Raw genomic sequence first — 16,347 nt, 5'->3', positions numbered from 1 at the left:
ATTTATATCTGCATTGGCTTGTAGGATTGTGCATCTACTGCAGCAAATTCCTATTTTAGCAGATAACAAAACTGAACACAAACAAATGAACCAATCAGGGTTTTAGAGTAAACTATCAATGTAGAAAGCTAGTCTGCACATTCAAGTTGAGTCACTGTGGACAAGAAAGTGCAAAAAAATGGCAAAATAAATTACTGTGTGCAACTCCATCTGCAAACTGCTTCACCCACACTGGTATGTAATAAAATGTGTTGCTAAGATACAGGCTGCTAAAGAAGTTCATTAAAGGACACTTTAAACAAAGCTGCCAGACTCTTTTCCCTTTAAAGGCTGCTTATTTAGTTTTGTCCCTTGTGTTTATAATTAGATCCTCAATATGGAATATTGTACTCCATTCAAGCCCACTCAGCAAAGTATGTTAATAAAACAACTTAAATAAGGCACAGGCTTAAATTGTGTAGTTTTTATGAGCTGCTTTGCTTAAGTTCTTTTGATCTGTATTTTTTTAAACTGAGAAATAAAACACCCACAAAGCAGAGCCACTGCATCCACAAAGCAGTATGTTTCACTTTTAAACATCATCTCTATGTCAGTGTGAGAAAATGGGTTTTTAGTTAGGAAGTGTTAAGCTAGAACGCAGCCATCTCCTTACTTAGCATTCATGTTACAGAATTGCAGAGATACTCTACTGTGGTATCTGAGCAATGTTTCCTCTTTGATGAGCTGAGGGACATTAACAGTCTTACAATATAAATTTTTCCTTAATTATATTGTAACTCTATTCTGCTACAACTGGCTTTCAAGGCACTAAAAATAAGTTATCAGGGAGGCCTTAAACTAACCTGCCTACCAACCCCTTCCAATTTCTATCATCATATCTTAATCTTAGAGAATTCTTAGAAAAGAGATTGGGCATGCAGTTAAACAATTGTTTAAAGCTTGCAGTCCTACTAAATGCATTCCTAGAGTTTGTCTTGCTAATTATATATTGGGAAATGCTACTCATCTGTTGGTTCACTGTAACTCATATAAAATTCTGTATCACACTCACCAGTACATATATTTTAATTACATTTTCAGGCTCATTTACATGCACACATTGGCTTTCTGCCTGAATGACATTACACAGAAAGGCCCTGTCTACTCAGTCCTGCACACTACTGAGAATAAGGAAGATGAGCAAGGGATCTTTCTCAACAGCTTCAATTCCCCAATAAATCCTTCAGCAATTCTACAGTAACAAATTCAAGCAGAGTCATAAACCAATACATTAGAAAAAAAAAATCAAGCTAGTGTGTGCTGTTATGCTAAAGGCATCAATTATCCCCTTTCACTCCTAATTATTCAAAATTCTAAACACATTTTTTGAACACATAGAAATTATCAGAATGCTTAATATATGGCCTATTCTTCCCTCTGTCCTTTCTTCCACCCTCTTTGTACAAATGTAAGGTAATCCACATAAAAATAAACATCAGGCACTCTTGAGGCTGGGATTAGTGGACCCTTGGGCCGGCCGTGCGGATGAAGATTAGATGAGAAGAGAACTCTGCTGAGATGATACGGCCGGGAGGCGGCAAGGAACCAGGAGACCAATCAGAAGCTTCGCCACTGGAAGCCTGCGAACTTCCCGGGAGAAGCCCATGAGGATCCGGGCCGCTGGGACTTAGGAGTGGTCTCCCGTAGCTGAAGTCCAACTGAGTGGAGAACAGTCCGAGGATTTGAACTGGCAGCAGGCAAAAGAAACAGTCTACGAACCAAAACAGGAACCAGAAAATCAGTCAGTCTGAGGGCTGGAAAGCAGAAACTGAAGCGGAGACTGGAACTGGCAAGGAAGCAGGATCAGGAGTGAAAGCTGGAACAGAAGGGCAAGCAGGATCTGGAACGGAGGCTGGAACAGGCGAGCAAACTGAATCAGAAGTACAGGACCAAGGACAGCAACAGTCACTCCTTTGAAAGAACACTGTTGCAAAGCAACGACTTCAGTCAGATGCCGAATTAAAATATTCTGCTGACGTCTGACGTCATCTCGGCACCCGGCCTCAATTTCATTCCCCTGCACTTCCAACTGCCTCCCCTTGTGTCTGCGCGTGCCTAAGGGGGGCGGAGCTCTGAGACGCTGCCGCGGAGAGGACCAAGAAGGCCTGAAAAACGCTGGACACAATCGTGGGACCCCAGAGCGGAGGAAGGTAAGAACTCGGTCACAAGTCCAGCGACCGGGACTGCAACAGGCATAGACTGCAGACTATCAAGCTCCAATACTCCAGGAGAGCATGGCATGGCCTCAATCCTTTTCATGATAACTCTATGTGTAACTATCATTCGTTCTCAAGTAATTAGTGTAGATTAATGAATGGAAATGTATGCTGTACTAACTACTATTCACCTTAAAATTGTTTTTATTTTCTTCATTTAATTTCTAGTTAGTCTCAAATCCATAGAAGAGACTGAGCCAGTCCAAGCATTTAAAGTCCCATCCCCTCATATTCTGGTATTTGTGCTCCTGCTTTAGTCAGTATAAATTTCCTACAATGCTTTCAACTGGCAATAAAAAACTAAATAGGATTGACTGAAAGAGTCCCTGATGAACTTGAGTTAGTTAGTTAGTTAGGGGGTCATTTTCTATCGGTATCGCATGCGAAAAGGGACTTTTTGTGTGTGATAGCTTGATAGGGGCGGAGTTGGGACCGGAAGAGGAGGAGTCGGGGCGGCGTCGGGGCGGACACGGCGGTAACTTCGCTGGCGGCGATAAGGTAAGACCCGTTATCGCCGCCAGTAGCGCACCCAATAGCACCACCTTTCACGGTGGCGCTATTGGGTGCGAAAGCAGGCAGCGATAACACCGCGGTGGAGCGATCGCTGCCGGCTTTTCCAGGCCCACCCTCTGCTTCGCCGCCCCCCATTACTGCGGGATTCAGTAAGCTGTGTGCCAATAGAAAATCCGGCCTTAGTTAGATAGATAGATAGTCAGTCAATCAGTCAGTCAGTCAGTCAAAAGATATGCCATTTCTCTTTAAACCAAATTAAACTCAGTGCCTAGCAATTATAGTTGATTATCTGAAACACATGCAAAGGTTCTTATATTCTGTCTATTTTATAGATTACAAACCACCCCAAACAAACTACAACCTCCGCTGAATGTAATAAATATAAGGTACCTTCTACACAGCCTTTCATCTAACAATGTAACTCAGATTCCTAAAACTTAAGAGTAATTAAATAACACTGACAACATTCTTGCTGTAGAAAACTCTTCAGTAATTATTAAGCCGTTGATTTTACAGCACTTATATTGAGTTTATTACAAATACATGTCTTTCTCAAAGTTTTCAATATATTGAAACAGTTTGTGAACAGACACTGTTTTTATGTCTTCTTTTATTTATTTAGGCATTAAACATACAACTATATGTATACAGTGCAAAAAATGTAGAACATGTTAGATATCAATAGATGCTTACAATTGGCAGTCAGAGGTTGTAACTAGAACTAAGCCGCATCAGCAGTTTCATATGACACTCTGGAAATTGCAACTACATAACAATAAGTAGCTGATTCAAAAAAAAAAAAAAAGCTTAAGGAGGTGCATTTTATCCTGAGGCAAACATTAGGAGATTAAAGTAATCAGGCACTACCACCTTAATGAAATGAAAAACATTCTAAACAAATGCACAGTGCAGAAGTCTGTATTAAAGGAAAGGCAAATGAAAAGTGAGAATTTAATCTAAAATAATTGTTTTCTTTACCTTTATAGAAAAAAGGCAAATGTATATCAATAAGTTCAGTCCTTTATACATTCCTCTTTGTTACCTTAAAACTTGTAGCATTTTTCCCTTTTGAATCTCACAGTCTACCACACACATACAAAATGTCTTTCTTTGACATCATAGACACACATAATACACCATTTACAATGGCCTTGTTTTTATTGATTTTCAGACTTTTACCCTTTAACTCTATTGATTAGAATGTTGATGTTTCTTGTTTTACTTTATAGAGAAATGTTTTATCTTAAACTAAACTATGATGCAACATGTTTGAATCATTGGTCACATGAGTAAACACAGAAGTTAAATGAGTTGTTCAGTGATTCTGACTATTCATTTGTTGTCTCTTGTGAAATGAAACCCAGGACAGAATGAGAAAAAAGAACTTCGTTAACACAGAAAGTGCTCAAAATAATATACTGCAGTCATATTTAAAACATTATTTTGGTCAAACTCAACATCTCTTATATCTTAGAATTTAGAAAGCAGTTCAACAGAACACCATCTTCCAAATACAAAGCATGCTTCCTAAATTCTTTTATATATGAGATGAGTTTGCAATGTAGATCTTACAGACCAGTGTCCACACATTTTCTGGATGTGTGTGTGTGTGTGTGTGTGTGTATATATATATATATATATAATATAAAAGAGTGTCTGTGATGATACTACATATGAAGCACCTTGTTTAGTGAGCAATATGCCTTCTGCATTCAATGAAAGTTTGACATAAATGACTGATTTAATGCTGATGTGCACTGGAAGACTCTGCGGATGGTGTCCATTTTGAAAATTAACTTTCATAGTGAAACATGTTGGGACTTTTGGTTTAAAGGGGGATATTTAGAAATGTATCCATTCCATTGTTTAGTTTCACTGTGTTTGTAATGTGACACCTTTTTGTATTTATATGTCGGGGTCACAAATATGTTTTTACATTGCATTTTTGTATTATGATTTTGTAATCTTTAGTAAAATTGATAATTTTTTAAATATATCATTTTTGTATTCTCTCTCTAAAAAAGATGTAGGCATAATCTAGTTGTTAGAGCAGTGGACTGTGAACCAAAGCCAGGGTTCACATCTCATTTCTCCCACTGACGTTTTTGTGACTTCAGGCAAATTACTTCACTAGCCATTGTCTTTAGGGGGTCATTTACTAACCTGCAGTATTTTCCCTTAACATAAGAAAAACACTACAGGGAAAAATATAATAGCTTAAGTTAGGTGTCCCCAGTGATGATAGCAGGGCCATCATCTTTTAAAGTGCCCAAATAGTGACAACACCCATTCTCAGTATAAAAAAAAAAAACCCTAGGAGTAAATAACTGTCTTGCCACCCTTTGGGTGACCCCAGTAGTACAAATGACTCAAAATTCTGTAAATGTCCAGCCCCATCCTTTATTTATTTATTGATTGATTGATTTATCAGGTTTTATATACCATCGTTTAGAAAACATTACATCACAACAGTTTACAATGTACTTAAAATATAAAAAATAACAGTATTAAAAAAGAATAAAATAATCACGTTATCAATAACAATAATTCATAAAAGTCATAAAAATAATAGAAGCTTCTAGTACAAAAGATGAAAAATCATAAAATAATCAAAAATACAATAAGGAACTTAATAAAATGAATGGAAAAGAAACAAATTAAAATTGGTTGGATGCCTTACCACTCTCTCAAACTCTACCCTCTTTTAGTAGAGAAAATTGCTCCCATGTCCTCCCCCAAACTACCCTCCAGGCCAGCACCTGTGATTCAATAGTAATCTAGTTGAGCCCAGAGTGCCCCTACTGCTCCAGGCTCACATCCACAATTTGTAAAATGGCTCCAGTCAGCTGCATAGAGCCACACACCAATTCAGATTTCTTTTACATGTACAGCCCATCTATTTGCCTGATACATGACTACATAAAAAAGTTTTAGTCAAGCTCAATTTATTTAATATCAGATCTTCACAATATTAAACAGAAATGGGACATTTTTAACCATATAACAGGTAGTGAGTATCTTTTGTACAAGATACAAATGAAATCTGAAAAAAAAAAATCCTTCTAAAGCTCTTACCTAGGTAGACAAAGGCATTAAAAAGGAAAAAAGTTGCTGAATTACAGGGATAATCATCATAGCTAGGTCCTCTAATGAGATACCATGGGATTACTGGAGTTCTTAGAAGAGTCCTCTTACTGAAGAAATTCACAATTAATTGAAATCAGTTGTACTATTCTCACAGCAAGTGTTTGAAATGAATAAACTATCAATGTGAGCTCCTTAAAATTGTTACAATGAATGTTAAATTTATTTCCCTCCACTTGTCAATAGTAAGCCATGTACAGTATGTGTCTATGGATGTGTGGAGTAAAGTAAAAGACTCGGATAAAACAATATTGCATCTGTCAGTCAACTGCCATCAAGATGGATTGGCCAAAATATCCTAGATATCTTGGTGTATGTCAAGCCTAGCACTTCCAATTACAATGTTCTTCTACAGCGAATCTGATATAGGCAAGAAAGCCACTGCACCACTTAACTAAAAAGCAGGCCAGCCACTGTTCATGAAGAGACTTGTTCAGTGCTCACTGCAACAGATTTTTGCCAATAGATATCCAAGTACATTAAATTGGCAAAAGCAAAAACGGAATTCTGCTATCATCCATACACAGAACATTCCCATGTTTCCCCTCACATAGCTATTAGTCAGAACTTTTTAGCCCTGTCTCTATCTCGAGCAGATCAAAACATCACAAATACATTAATGGAAATTCTAACAAAAACTGAAAAATGACTGATTAGCCCTTGGCCTTCAGATAGAAATATCTACTGGGTAGGAGAAAAGTTAAATTCAAACCTACATATTTATCTCTGGAAAGTGCTTAATGAGCTGACAATCCTGACTTGGTTTGCCCAGTTGGCTAATGATGGGTCCATGCAAATATAGGACAAGCTTCCTAACATTTATGAAGACCTTATACTTGTTATTAAATGATCTATCAACACCAAATGTTCAGAACATGGCAGGGTGGACACGAAGATTCTGATAGATTATTTTTATTTTGATCCACATAGCTGTGAAATTTTCGTTTCTTCTCTCCCTGAGCTTAATGTAGATAAGCAGACAATGGCAGGGAATGACTGGGTGGCTCTCTCCCCTCTCCTCCTCTTATAAATGTTATCCCTGATCCACCCCATCTCTCCTCCCCCCAACTCCTTGCTCTTTCAACTCTTGTCCCCTCTCTTCTCCTGGATCTTCTCTTTCTTTGCCCTTTCCTCTCTCTCCCTCTGTCTCCTATCACCTTGTTCTTCCTTCTCTCCACTTCTTTTTGCTCTCATCTTGCTCCTCCTGTTGCCTGTCTCTGTTCCCTATCCCCTCTCTCTCCCATGCCAGTCAAAGTATATGCATGTATGTTCACAGATGCAGAAAGTAGGCTCATTAGTTCTGCAAAGAACCTTTTATTTTCTCTTACAAACACAACATGAAAGAAAATGTTCATTAAATAGGATTCAATGACTTAAAATGTCTAACATTTGTATTTACTTGATCTCTCTCAGATTCTGAGATTCTACACAAAGGTTGTTACATTTCATACTCCACTTGAATGTCAAGTAACAAGTTAGGCCTTTAACTTGATTTAGGGAGACTTTGAAGCTTGATCAATTTCCACATACCTCTCCAAATCTCAGCATGCTAGGGCTGGGCCACTGAGAACAGAAGGGACTACTGGGGCTGGGCCAGTGAGGGGACAAATGTAGTGCGGTTCAACTAGGAGTGGGGTGTTAGAGTGAGGCAGAGACAGGCTGAGGTGAGGCAGTCTGCGTGTGCTGGGGTGAAGCTGGGGAAGAGAGGCAGAGTGTGCTAGGGCTGGGCCAGAGATAGTGAAGGGAGTGCTTGGGTCAGGCCAGTGAGGGGAGTCAGAGTGTGCTGGAGTCAGGCAGGGGAAGAAGCGTCAGAGTGTGTGGGACTAGGTTGGTGAGGGGGGAATGTGGAAGAGAGGAACAAGGTGGGGCTCAGGAGGGGGATCAGAGTGTAATGCGTACAGGCTGAAGAGAAGGGAAGGGCTGAGCAGGATGGAAGAGAGCACTAGTTTTAGAGTGGGAAGTAGAACAGTGAATGGGGGCTCCAATGAATTTTACTGGGTTTCATCTAGTGTTAAGTAACAAATAAGGCCTTAACTTGATGCAGAGGAAAGCTTTTGGATCTTGATCTATGTTTCCACAGGCCTCTCAAAATCTGTTTTTAAACAGCTGCATTAAATATGAAAACATGCTCGACAGTAAGCTTTGACTAATGCCAATAAATACTCTATGACAGCACTAAAGTTTTGCACAGGTCTTGGACAGGTGTCTTATAGTAAAAACAAAGCACACATTCAGTGATATATCATATAAATCATTTAGACATTATCAAAAACTACTTTAACTGATCCAATATAAATCATTTCATTTAAAAATTAAGGTGATTTTCAGAGTTCTAGTTTTTTCAAGAAACAAAAGCCAATGGCAAATTACAGTTAACAATTCAATTGCAGATATGTTACAAAACAAGACAAACAAGCAACAAGCTCATTTTTGAAACTGTGTTGAAATAAATGTTAATTTTATTCACAGATAATAAATTATAGTGGAGAAATGAGGCAGTGCACATATGAATGCCATATAATAATGTCTTTTAGGAAGACATATTTTTATTGCTGTGCTCCAGGACAGGTTCTTTGCATTCTGAGTTCATAACAGTTGAAAATTTAGCTATCTACAAATGGATAGTGTTAATTTTCATATGGATTTCTTACCAGAAATATTAGTGGTTCGGGGATTATTTTTTCGGGGACCCCAATTTTCGGGTTAGTGCACACTATCGGGAGTTACTCACGATAGTGCACACTAACCTAGCAGAGTTAGTGCGCATTAACGGGAGTTAGCGCACACTAACTCCCGTTAGCGCACACTAACTCAAAAATGAATTTTTTCCGAAATTTCGGAAAAAATTCAATCGTTTTTCGGTTCTCCGAACCATTCCGAATTAGGCAACATCATTGACGTTGCCTAATTAGGGAAAAACGATTGCACATCCCTAGTAACAATTAGGTTATGTATTTTTTAATCAGTTTAATGTGAATTTGAAGCAGGATTTAAAAAGAAACAACTTAATATGTAGGGATCATAGTTTCTGGATAGATACTAAGCATAAAGGCATGTGCTTTAGAGCAATGTTTCTCAACCACCAGCCCCCAACAGCATTTCTGCCAGTCTGTAGAGCAATGGTGATTGTAAGAGGATGAGGAGGAAGCAACAACTGCCCTGCAGCTGAACACATTGCACTGCACCAAAGCCAGCAGAGACTTTTACTAACACTTTCTCCATGTCCTGTGGACCTATTTTTCCAGTTGGGGCCAATCACGAGATCCAATTTCTGGAAAGAAAGCAGATGCAGTTGAATGTTAATGAGTCAGCATGAGACTGTATCAGTATTTACTTCACTCTCAGGCCCTGCCTCCCATACAGAAGGAAGGAGGGGTTGGGGACCACTGCGGGGCCTGAGAGCAGAGCAGATGCTGACACAGTCTCATGTGAGCTTGTTATCATTCAGCTGCAGTTTTTCCCCTCCCAGAAATTGAGTCTTCGGACTGATTTCAATTATAAAAATAAAAAAATTCCATGAGGCAGGGCTATTAATTGCAGTAGTATTGCTGGCTAGCAAGGAGGAAGAAGAGAGGGATTTATTTTTCTTTTTGTTAATGCTGGCTCACAGGAGGGAGGAAAATAATGGAGAAGGGATTTTTTTTCAATGATCAACTGGTGGCTGGCTTAGAAAGGGAGGGTTTTCTTTTTTCTAAGGACAATAATTTTTCTGGCTGGGAGAGGAAGGGGGAAGATAAGAGGGATTTTTTAATAAGCATAATTTCTTTTTTAGAAAACAATTTTCATAAACTAACTAGTTACCTTCATAAAATGATACATACTAGCTTCAGGGCTAACCCATGAGATTAAAGACCAGGTGGGGAAGGAAGTACATTCCTCCCCTTGTTCTTTAATTTTCTGGGATATCTCCTTCCCATCCCCCACTCATCTGCACTACAACCTGTCCATAAAGTTAAAGGGAAGGTAGCTAACCAGTCCCTAGCATACAAAAGACTGAGAAATGTTGCTTTAGAACACTTCATTAAAAGTATATGTTAAAGAACAAATCTGGATTTTATGATTGCTTTTTTATTTACATACAAATGTTGGTTGCTTGACAATTTAGATAAAAATGTTATTGCTGCTCTGCATGAGATGTGGATTCAAGGTGTAAAATCACTGGACCAACTAATGGAGTATTCACACATCATATCTTGTTAAAGGAAAGGAAACCCACAGTCAATTTATATTACAATTCAACTAAATTTTATATAACATCTGGATGTATTAACATGATAAAAATGTTATCTAAAAATGTTTATTAACCTGGGGAAAATGGAATATTGATCTGTGTGATGTCTTAAAAGATAACTCTGACATGCATTATATAATGTTTAAAAATGCCATATGGCAAATATAATAAATACTTTGTACTTTTAATACTAAAATTCATTAGGCATTTTCTTCTGATATTTACCTGAACTGCGGTGAACATTATGTTCATAACAATGCCAGCACATACACTGGTGTCTTATTGGTTCAAATTACAAGGTATGACAATCCAAAATGGATCAATCAGATAAGTAAATATCAGATTCACTCACTGCAACTTATGTTTCCATGGTAAACTGGAGAAAGTATGGTGGAACTCTTGAGGACCACACAGTCCACTCACATACCAAAGGATATGAAGTAATTTATGACACTGTTTCAAATAGAGCTGCTCCCAAAGATTCAGAGAAACTATAGATAAGTAGCTTGAAAGAATTCTAACAAATATTTTCATTGTTACAAAGAGTACTGCTATGGTTATATGCCATTTGAAAAACTGCATATGCAGTACATATTATGGTTTTCATTTCATTTTATAAAACAGTATGGAAATTGCCATCAATAGATACACACTAAAAAAAAAACAGTATAAAGGCATTCAACAAAAGATCAATATTGCATACTGTTACTGTACATATTGTAAAATGTACTCACATTTTGATCTAGTGAGAGCACTTCTAGCCTAGTTATATTTTTTAAAGGATATATAACTTAGAAATACATGATTAAATATTAAAAATTATTATACTGATCAAAACTTTACTTTGTTAATTTTTGGAAAAATCTTTTTAAAAAAATTCTAAAGTCAGAGTCTCTTAAAATTAAATGAATTCCTATCATCTGAAAGAGAAACAATACCATGGAGAAGAAAATGGTTTAATCCACAAGACCAGTCTGCAATGTCACTTTTTAAAGCTATTTCTTTAAAAAAAAAAAAAAAAAAAGCTTTATGGAATCAATGTTCATCAATTAGTTTGGAACAAAAAGCAAATGTTAAACAAAATTAGCAGAACCAAATATCTCATCAAGCAGTTCAACAATGTTCAAACTAAAGGTATTTATATATCATTTGTGTCTTTAGAAACATGCATACAAAAAATACCTACTTATCAACATAGCAGAGATGTGCACAATCTTAATACAATTGCCAAAATGCAAACAGATAAACACATGTTCTAAAACTGACTTTAAATATATTATTTCTTTTGAAAAGACTCAGCTATGAATGCATTGTTGCAGTAAATGTTGGTATTCCTTTTATAAAATCTGCTACGAACAGTAGTATTAGAGTCAACAACTTGCTGTTTCTACAATGTAAAAATAGAAGCCCAGCCCTTAGCTATTTTATAGTGTCAGATTTGCTTTAAGTAAAAGAGAAAATTCTATACAATGATTAAACATCTTTGTGCTCTGCTGAGTAGGGCATTTTATCCCCTCCCCCTCCAAAAATGGCATCAAAGCAATCAAAATGGTAATGTTCAGCATGAATGGGGCCCCATCCCCCACCTTCAAACTCTGCAGACTTTTCTCCATGTTAGGAAGAAAGCAACACCCCTTCCTCACAAAATGGAAGCTTCCACTACCAAATTGAGAGTGCTGACATATCCCCATTAAAATAAACTCAGAAAGGGACGATCCGCGATTCCGCTACGAATTTACTTCGAAGCTTGAACTGGAAGGCGAAAGCCTGGTGTACCGCTTCTTCTGGAAAGCAGAGGGATTTGTTTAATAAAAAGGCGCTGTTCCAAGTTTAGTGCTGAAGCTGCATTCCGAAGGAATCGTGATCGATTTAGTTAAAGGGAGTGGGGGACGGAGGAAGATGGGAGACGGAAGAAGGGGGGAATTAAAAAAAAATTAACTCGATAGATTCGCCACAGGGCCTTAAAAAAATCTACAATAGCTGGCATGAACGGTAAAGATAGAAAGTGATTTAATCTGTGAGTGCCGTGAGAGCGAGGCAGGGTTTAATGAGAAGTGCTGGAAAGTGAGGAAGTGCCTGTGTGTGTGCATGTAGTAGAGGCTGAGCGTTCAATGGCATCTGTTCTTGGTGCTGAAAGCTCAGAATCAGAGCTCTCCGCTGCAAGCAGGCAGCAGCAGCAAACCAACTCCCACAAAAGCACATACTGACAAGCCAACTTTTCCATCATCTCAGGCAAAAGAGACATTCACCATAGCCAAACTTTACACACACAAAAATATGCAAACTTTGTGGCCATCCACACGCTGTCTCCCTCCTAACTGGAAACAGGTTATTTAAAAAAAAAAAAGTGTAAGTGTGCAAATGAACTCGAATCAAAAACCAACACGTCAGATCAACGCCAAGAGAGGAAGGCAAAAGAAAAAAAGTAATCAATAAATCTGATTTTTTTAAAACCCAAACAAGAAATATTTGCGTTCTTTATTTTTTTCCATGACGCTCACTTTACCCACGCCGAGTCTTTGGAGAGTGAAAAAGTAAGCGAAGAAAGGAAGATTTTCCATATTCCTAAAACATGTCGACCAACTCAAAATGGACGCCTCAATTTTTTTTTTTTAGGTTTTAACTTCTTCTTATCTTTTTATTGCCATATCTGCTAATCGCAATCCAACCCACGGATTTCTTTCTCAAACATACTTTTAAACAGATTTCAAGATTTTGAAGCCAAATGTTACAAAATCTTTTATATTTGTTTTTTGCAAAGAGAAGCACTTTTAGGAATGTTTAAGAAGTGTACGATGAAAAATAAATAAATAAAATAAATCGGAAGCGATTCCATTCCATTCTTACTTGTTTTTCATTAAGAGCTGATATTCTTGATTGCCTTTCATGGATTTGTTTCTTAAGATCACCGTTCTGAAAAAACGTAACAGAATACATATCAAGGCCAGTGGCAAGTCTCTCAGAATGAAGAACTGCAAGCTAGATTGATTTTTATTATTATACACACAAAACAAGCCATACACCGACTTCCCCTGGCGAAAGCTTACACGCCGCCACCACTATCCACAGAAAAATAGAACAGAAAGAGGGGGATAAAGAGCAAGAAAGCTTTAAGCACCGACAACAAAATGAGATCTCTGCTGATAAAGTTTTTCATCCTGTCCCAGCGCAACTGTCCTCTATATCAGCCGGATAAAAATACTGGGGAAACAGCACCCCAAAAAATCTGCATTTACCTGTGGATCTTGCTTCATCTGTGCAACTAGTTTCTATTTAGGAAGAAAAAAATAAAGAAGAAGAAAAGGGGGGAAAAAGAGAAAAAAATCACCAAGGAGGAATTAAAGAAACTGTTTCAAGTTTCAATGTAAATGGGGAGGAACAAAGAGGCAAGTAAACAGTGCGAGTCAGTTTGAAGCAGCTCATAAATATTCAGGTCTCGTACTAATCTCTACACAGCACCACCGCAATATTACTCTTACTCTCCACCCCCCCCCCCCCCCCCCAAAAAAAAAATCCCTGCTGCCGGCTCCAAGTACACAGTGAAACATAAACACAAACAAAAACAACCAGAAACCCAAGGAAAAAAAAATAACCAAACTACAAAAACCGTGAACTCAAGGAACAAGCTAACAAAAGTACTTTGCGAAGTGTCAAGCCATTTCGTGCGAGGAGTTCGAGCCGGAGCCGAGGAGCCCCGAGAACGGAGCCTGCGACAAGGGGAAAAAAAGGCACTTTGGAGCCTTCTCCGCAGAAGCCCGGAGCGCCAGCACTCTGGCGGCCCGAGCCCCCCAGCGCGCCTACTCCCTCTCCCGGCCCGGCGGTGGGGACTTTACCCCTGCGCCTATCCCGTCCTTACCTGGTGACACTGAATTTCCACTTTTAACGCTTCTTGCAAGCCCTGCAGTTCCATGCCTGCACTCCGAAAACACTTTTCTCGCACTTTCCACCTGAGCCGAACCAAGTTTTCTTTTATTTGTTTTTTTTTTTTTTTTTGGTTCTTTTATGACAAGGCGAAAGGGGAAAGAGAATAAGAAAAAATAAAGAAAAAAAATAAACTACAAAAAAATCGCGACAATAACAATCGAAAGAAGAACTACTCAGTCTGCAAAGCAAGTTCTTGCCTCTTTGCTGGGGACAAGACTCATCACTCACTTTACGCCACGGCTGAAAGTCTGTCAAAATCCGCGTAAAGATCCTGGCACCGGGCTATCGCGGCATCCAGTGCGTCGAAAACCCGCTCTATCGCGACAAAGGGCCGATCCGGCAGCTCTTTTCTTCCGATAAAGACTTAAAACGGTAGGGACTATATTTTCTCGGAGTGTGCGCCTTGATTTCACTTTGCCTCAAGAAAAGTTGTTCTACGGCTGTCAATGATAATTCGGAAGTGCCCGGATGGAGCGATTGAAAAGCAGTAGCCTAGGTTGGCGCGTGCGTGCTAGGCGACAGCTGTGGGACGCGGAGAACAACAAAGTGACGGGAGTGAAGCTAAACTCTCTGGCGTCTGAACTTGAGAAGTCGACTGTTGTGGAAGAGGGGACGCAGGAGCGATCTACTCATTGCCATGCGTGACATATTAGAAACGTCCTTACTCCCTCTTCTCTGGCACAGTATTTTTACAGTAGATATTTTCTTTGTTAAACGTGGCTGACCGTAGGGTAATAAAGAGGTTTTTTTCCAGCGGCTCAGCCTCCTCCCTCCTCCTCCTCACGCCATCAAATCGTGGGATTATTATTTATCGCCTTTAAGCAAACGCTCTGGGAACAATGTAGCGTTATAACAAAACATAAATCTGTGAAGGTCCAGAAAGAGGGGCGGAGAAAGAAGTCTCTCCTTTTTGGGTCTTCTCTCTCACTCTCTCTCTTTCTCTCTCTCTCTCCTGGTTGCCCCCGCCCACCCCATCTTTCTCTTTCTCTTGGTTGTCAGCGTTTCTCTTTCTTCATGATGTTGGATTCCCTGCCCACAATGTTGCTACCCTGCAGTTCCCTTTACTAACTAAAATCAGCTTGAAAACATAGTGCTTGCTTATTGTATGTATGTATGTGCACATATTTTTTGGAAGCTGTTGCAGAACATTGCAAATGTATTTTACTAAGCAGTTTTAAAAGTCTTCAAAATTCTTACATGCATAAGCCTAAATGAGGTCAAAGCCCCTTACCTGATGAGGTGAAAGCCTTTTACGTGCTGAAATTAATATTATAACAAGTGAGCTATAGCTAGTCTGTTTTATTAAGCTTTAAATTATTAATTTGATTCAATTGGCAGTATGATTGCTTTCTTTGGTATTGAGTTTGTATAAAAACTTGTTGAAGTACAGTAGGTAATTTTGGAAGCTCTCTACTACAAAGAAAAATAAACTCTTTTTGTGCTCATTTATCATATTTAGGTAAATTGTGTTCTAAATGAACGCTAAAATATAATTAAGTTATTTTATGTTGCCCACAAGGAAGATAATTTTCAAATCTATTTCTTTGGGTAAAACATTATTTTAGCTGTGGAAATGGGCTTTTAAAAATTGCCTGCACTTTATGTGGATACTACATGTAGTTTTACCTACAGTGAGCAGAGGCATTGCCAGTGAATGAGTTTTACATTCATGCATACTTTTAAATTTTCAAAAGTATGTGCACAGTTTTTCTCAGAAAAACTACCTACAGAAATTAGCAAATTTAAATTTATGGGCATAGTATTCCTGAAATAATTTTAGTGAGAGTACGTGTATACTTGCACTTTCAAAACTGGTGCAAAATCCACATGTTCTACTTTGCAACAAAATGGGCAGTTACAGAATTACTCTCTTACCCTGTGGATGTTTCTCAGTATGTTTTTAACATAATGAGAAGCATTCACAAACAGAGTTTAGGATTAGTTAAATGCAGAAGAAGATGCCCGTAACCAAGGGAATCTAACTAATGTCAAGTAATGTCCAATGTTACAGACCAGCACCAAAGAGGACAAGTGATTTTAGAAAAAGGAATTTGAATATAACTAAATATGATTGAACTATCATGCTTGGTACCATTTCAAGTGCAAAGTTTCTTTTGGAGTCTCCTGAATTAAGCTGTATGTATCTGACAATATTTTTAAGTCATTCCAATTGCGCATTTGTAAACAAATAGTTGAATCAGAGTTTGTGGCAAACACACTTGTTTCAGTGATGCAATACATTTTCAAGTTCCATTAAACTTCTCAGATAGAGGCCCATGA

The 16,347-nt window shown here is 38.3% G+C and overlaps 1 protein-coding gene across 1 annotated transcript in view; it reads right to left on the bottom strand.

The window, feature by feature from the left end:
* The window catches only part of PHF21B (PHD finger protein 21B), an 888,545-nt gene extending 874,056 nt beyond the window's left edge, over nucleotides 1-14,489 (bottom strand). Inside the window, exons 1-3 of the mRNA XM_029600063.1 lie at nucleotides 14,000-14,489; nucleotides 13,380-13,412; nucleotides 12,991-13,056 (exon numbers count right to left, since the gene is read on the bottom strand). Coding sequence (XP_029455923.1) covers nucleotides 12,991-13,056; nucleotides 13,380-13,412; nucleotides 14,000-14,053 — 153 coding nt within the window. The 5' untranslated portion in view covers nucleotides 14,054-14,489. The remainder of the gene's footprint in view (nucleotides 1-12,990; nucleotides 13,057-13,379; nucleotides 13,413-13,999) is intronic.
* Between the last annotated feature and the right edge of the window lie 1,858 nt (nucleotides 14,490-16,347).

Source organism: Rhinatrema bivittatum, chromosome 4, assembly GCF_901001135.1.
Source record: "Rhinatrema bivittatum chromosome 4, aRhiBiv1.1, whole genome shotgun sequence".
Taxonomy (NCBI): domain Eukaryota; kingdom Metazoa; phylum Chordata; class Amphibia; order Gymnophiona; family Rhinatrematidae; genus Rhinatrema; species Rhinatrema bivittatum.
The sequence above is the reverse complement of the archived record's forward strand: the minus strand, read 5'-3'. Positions and strand labels throughout refer to the sequence as shown.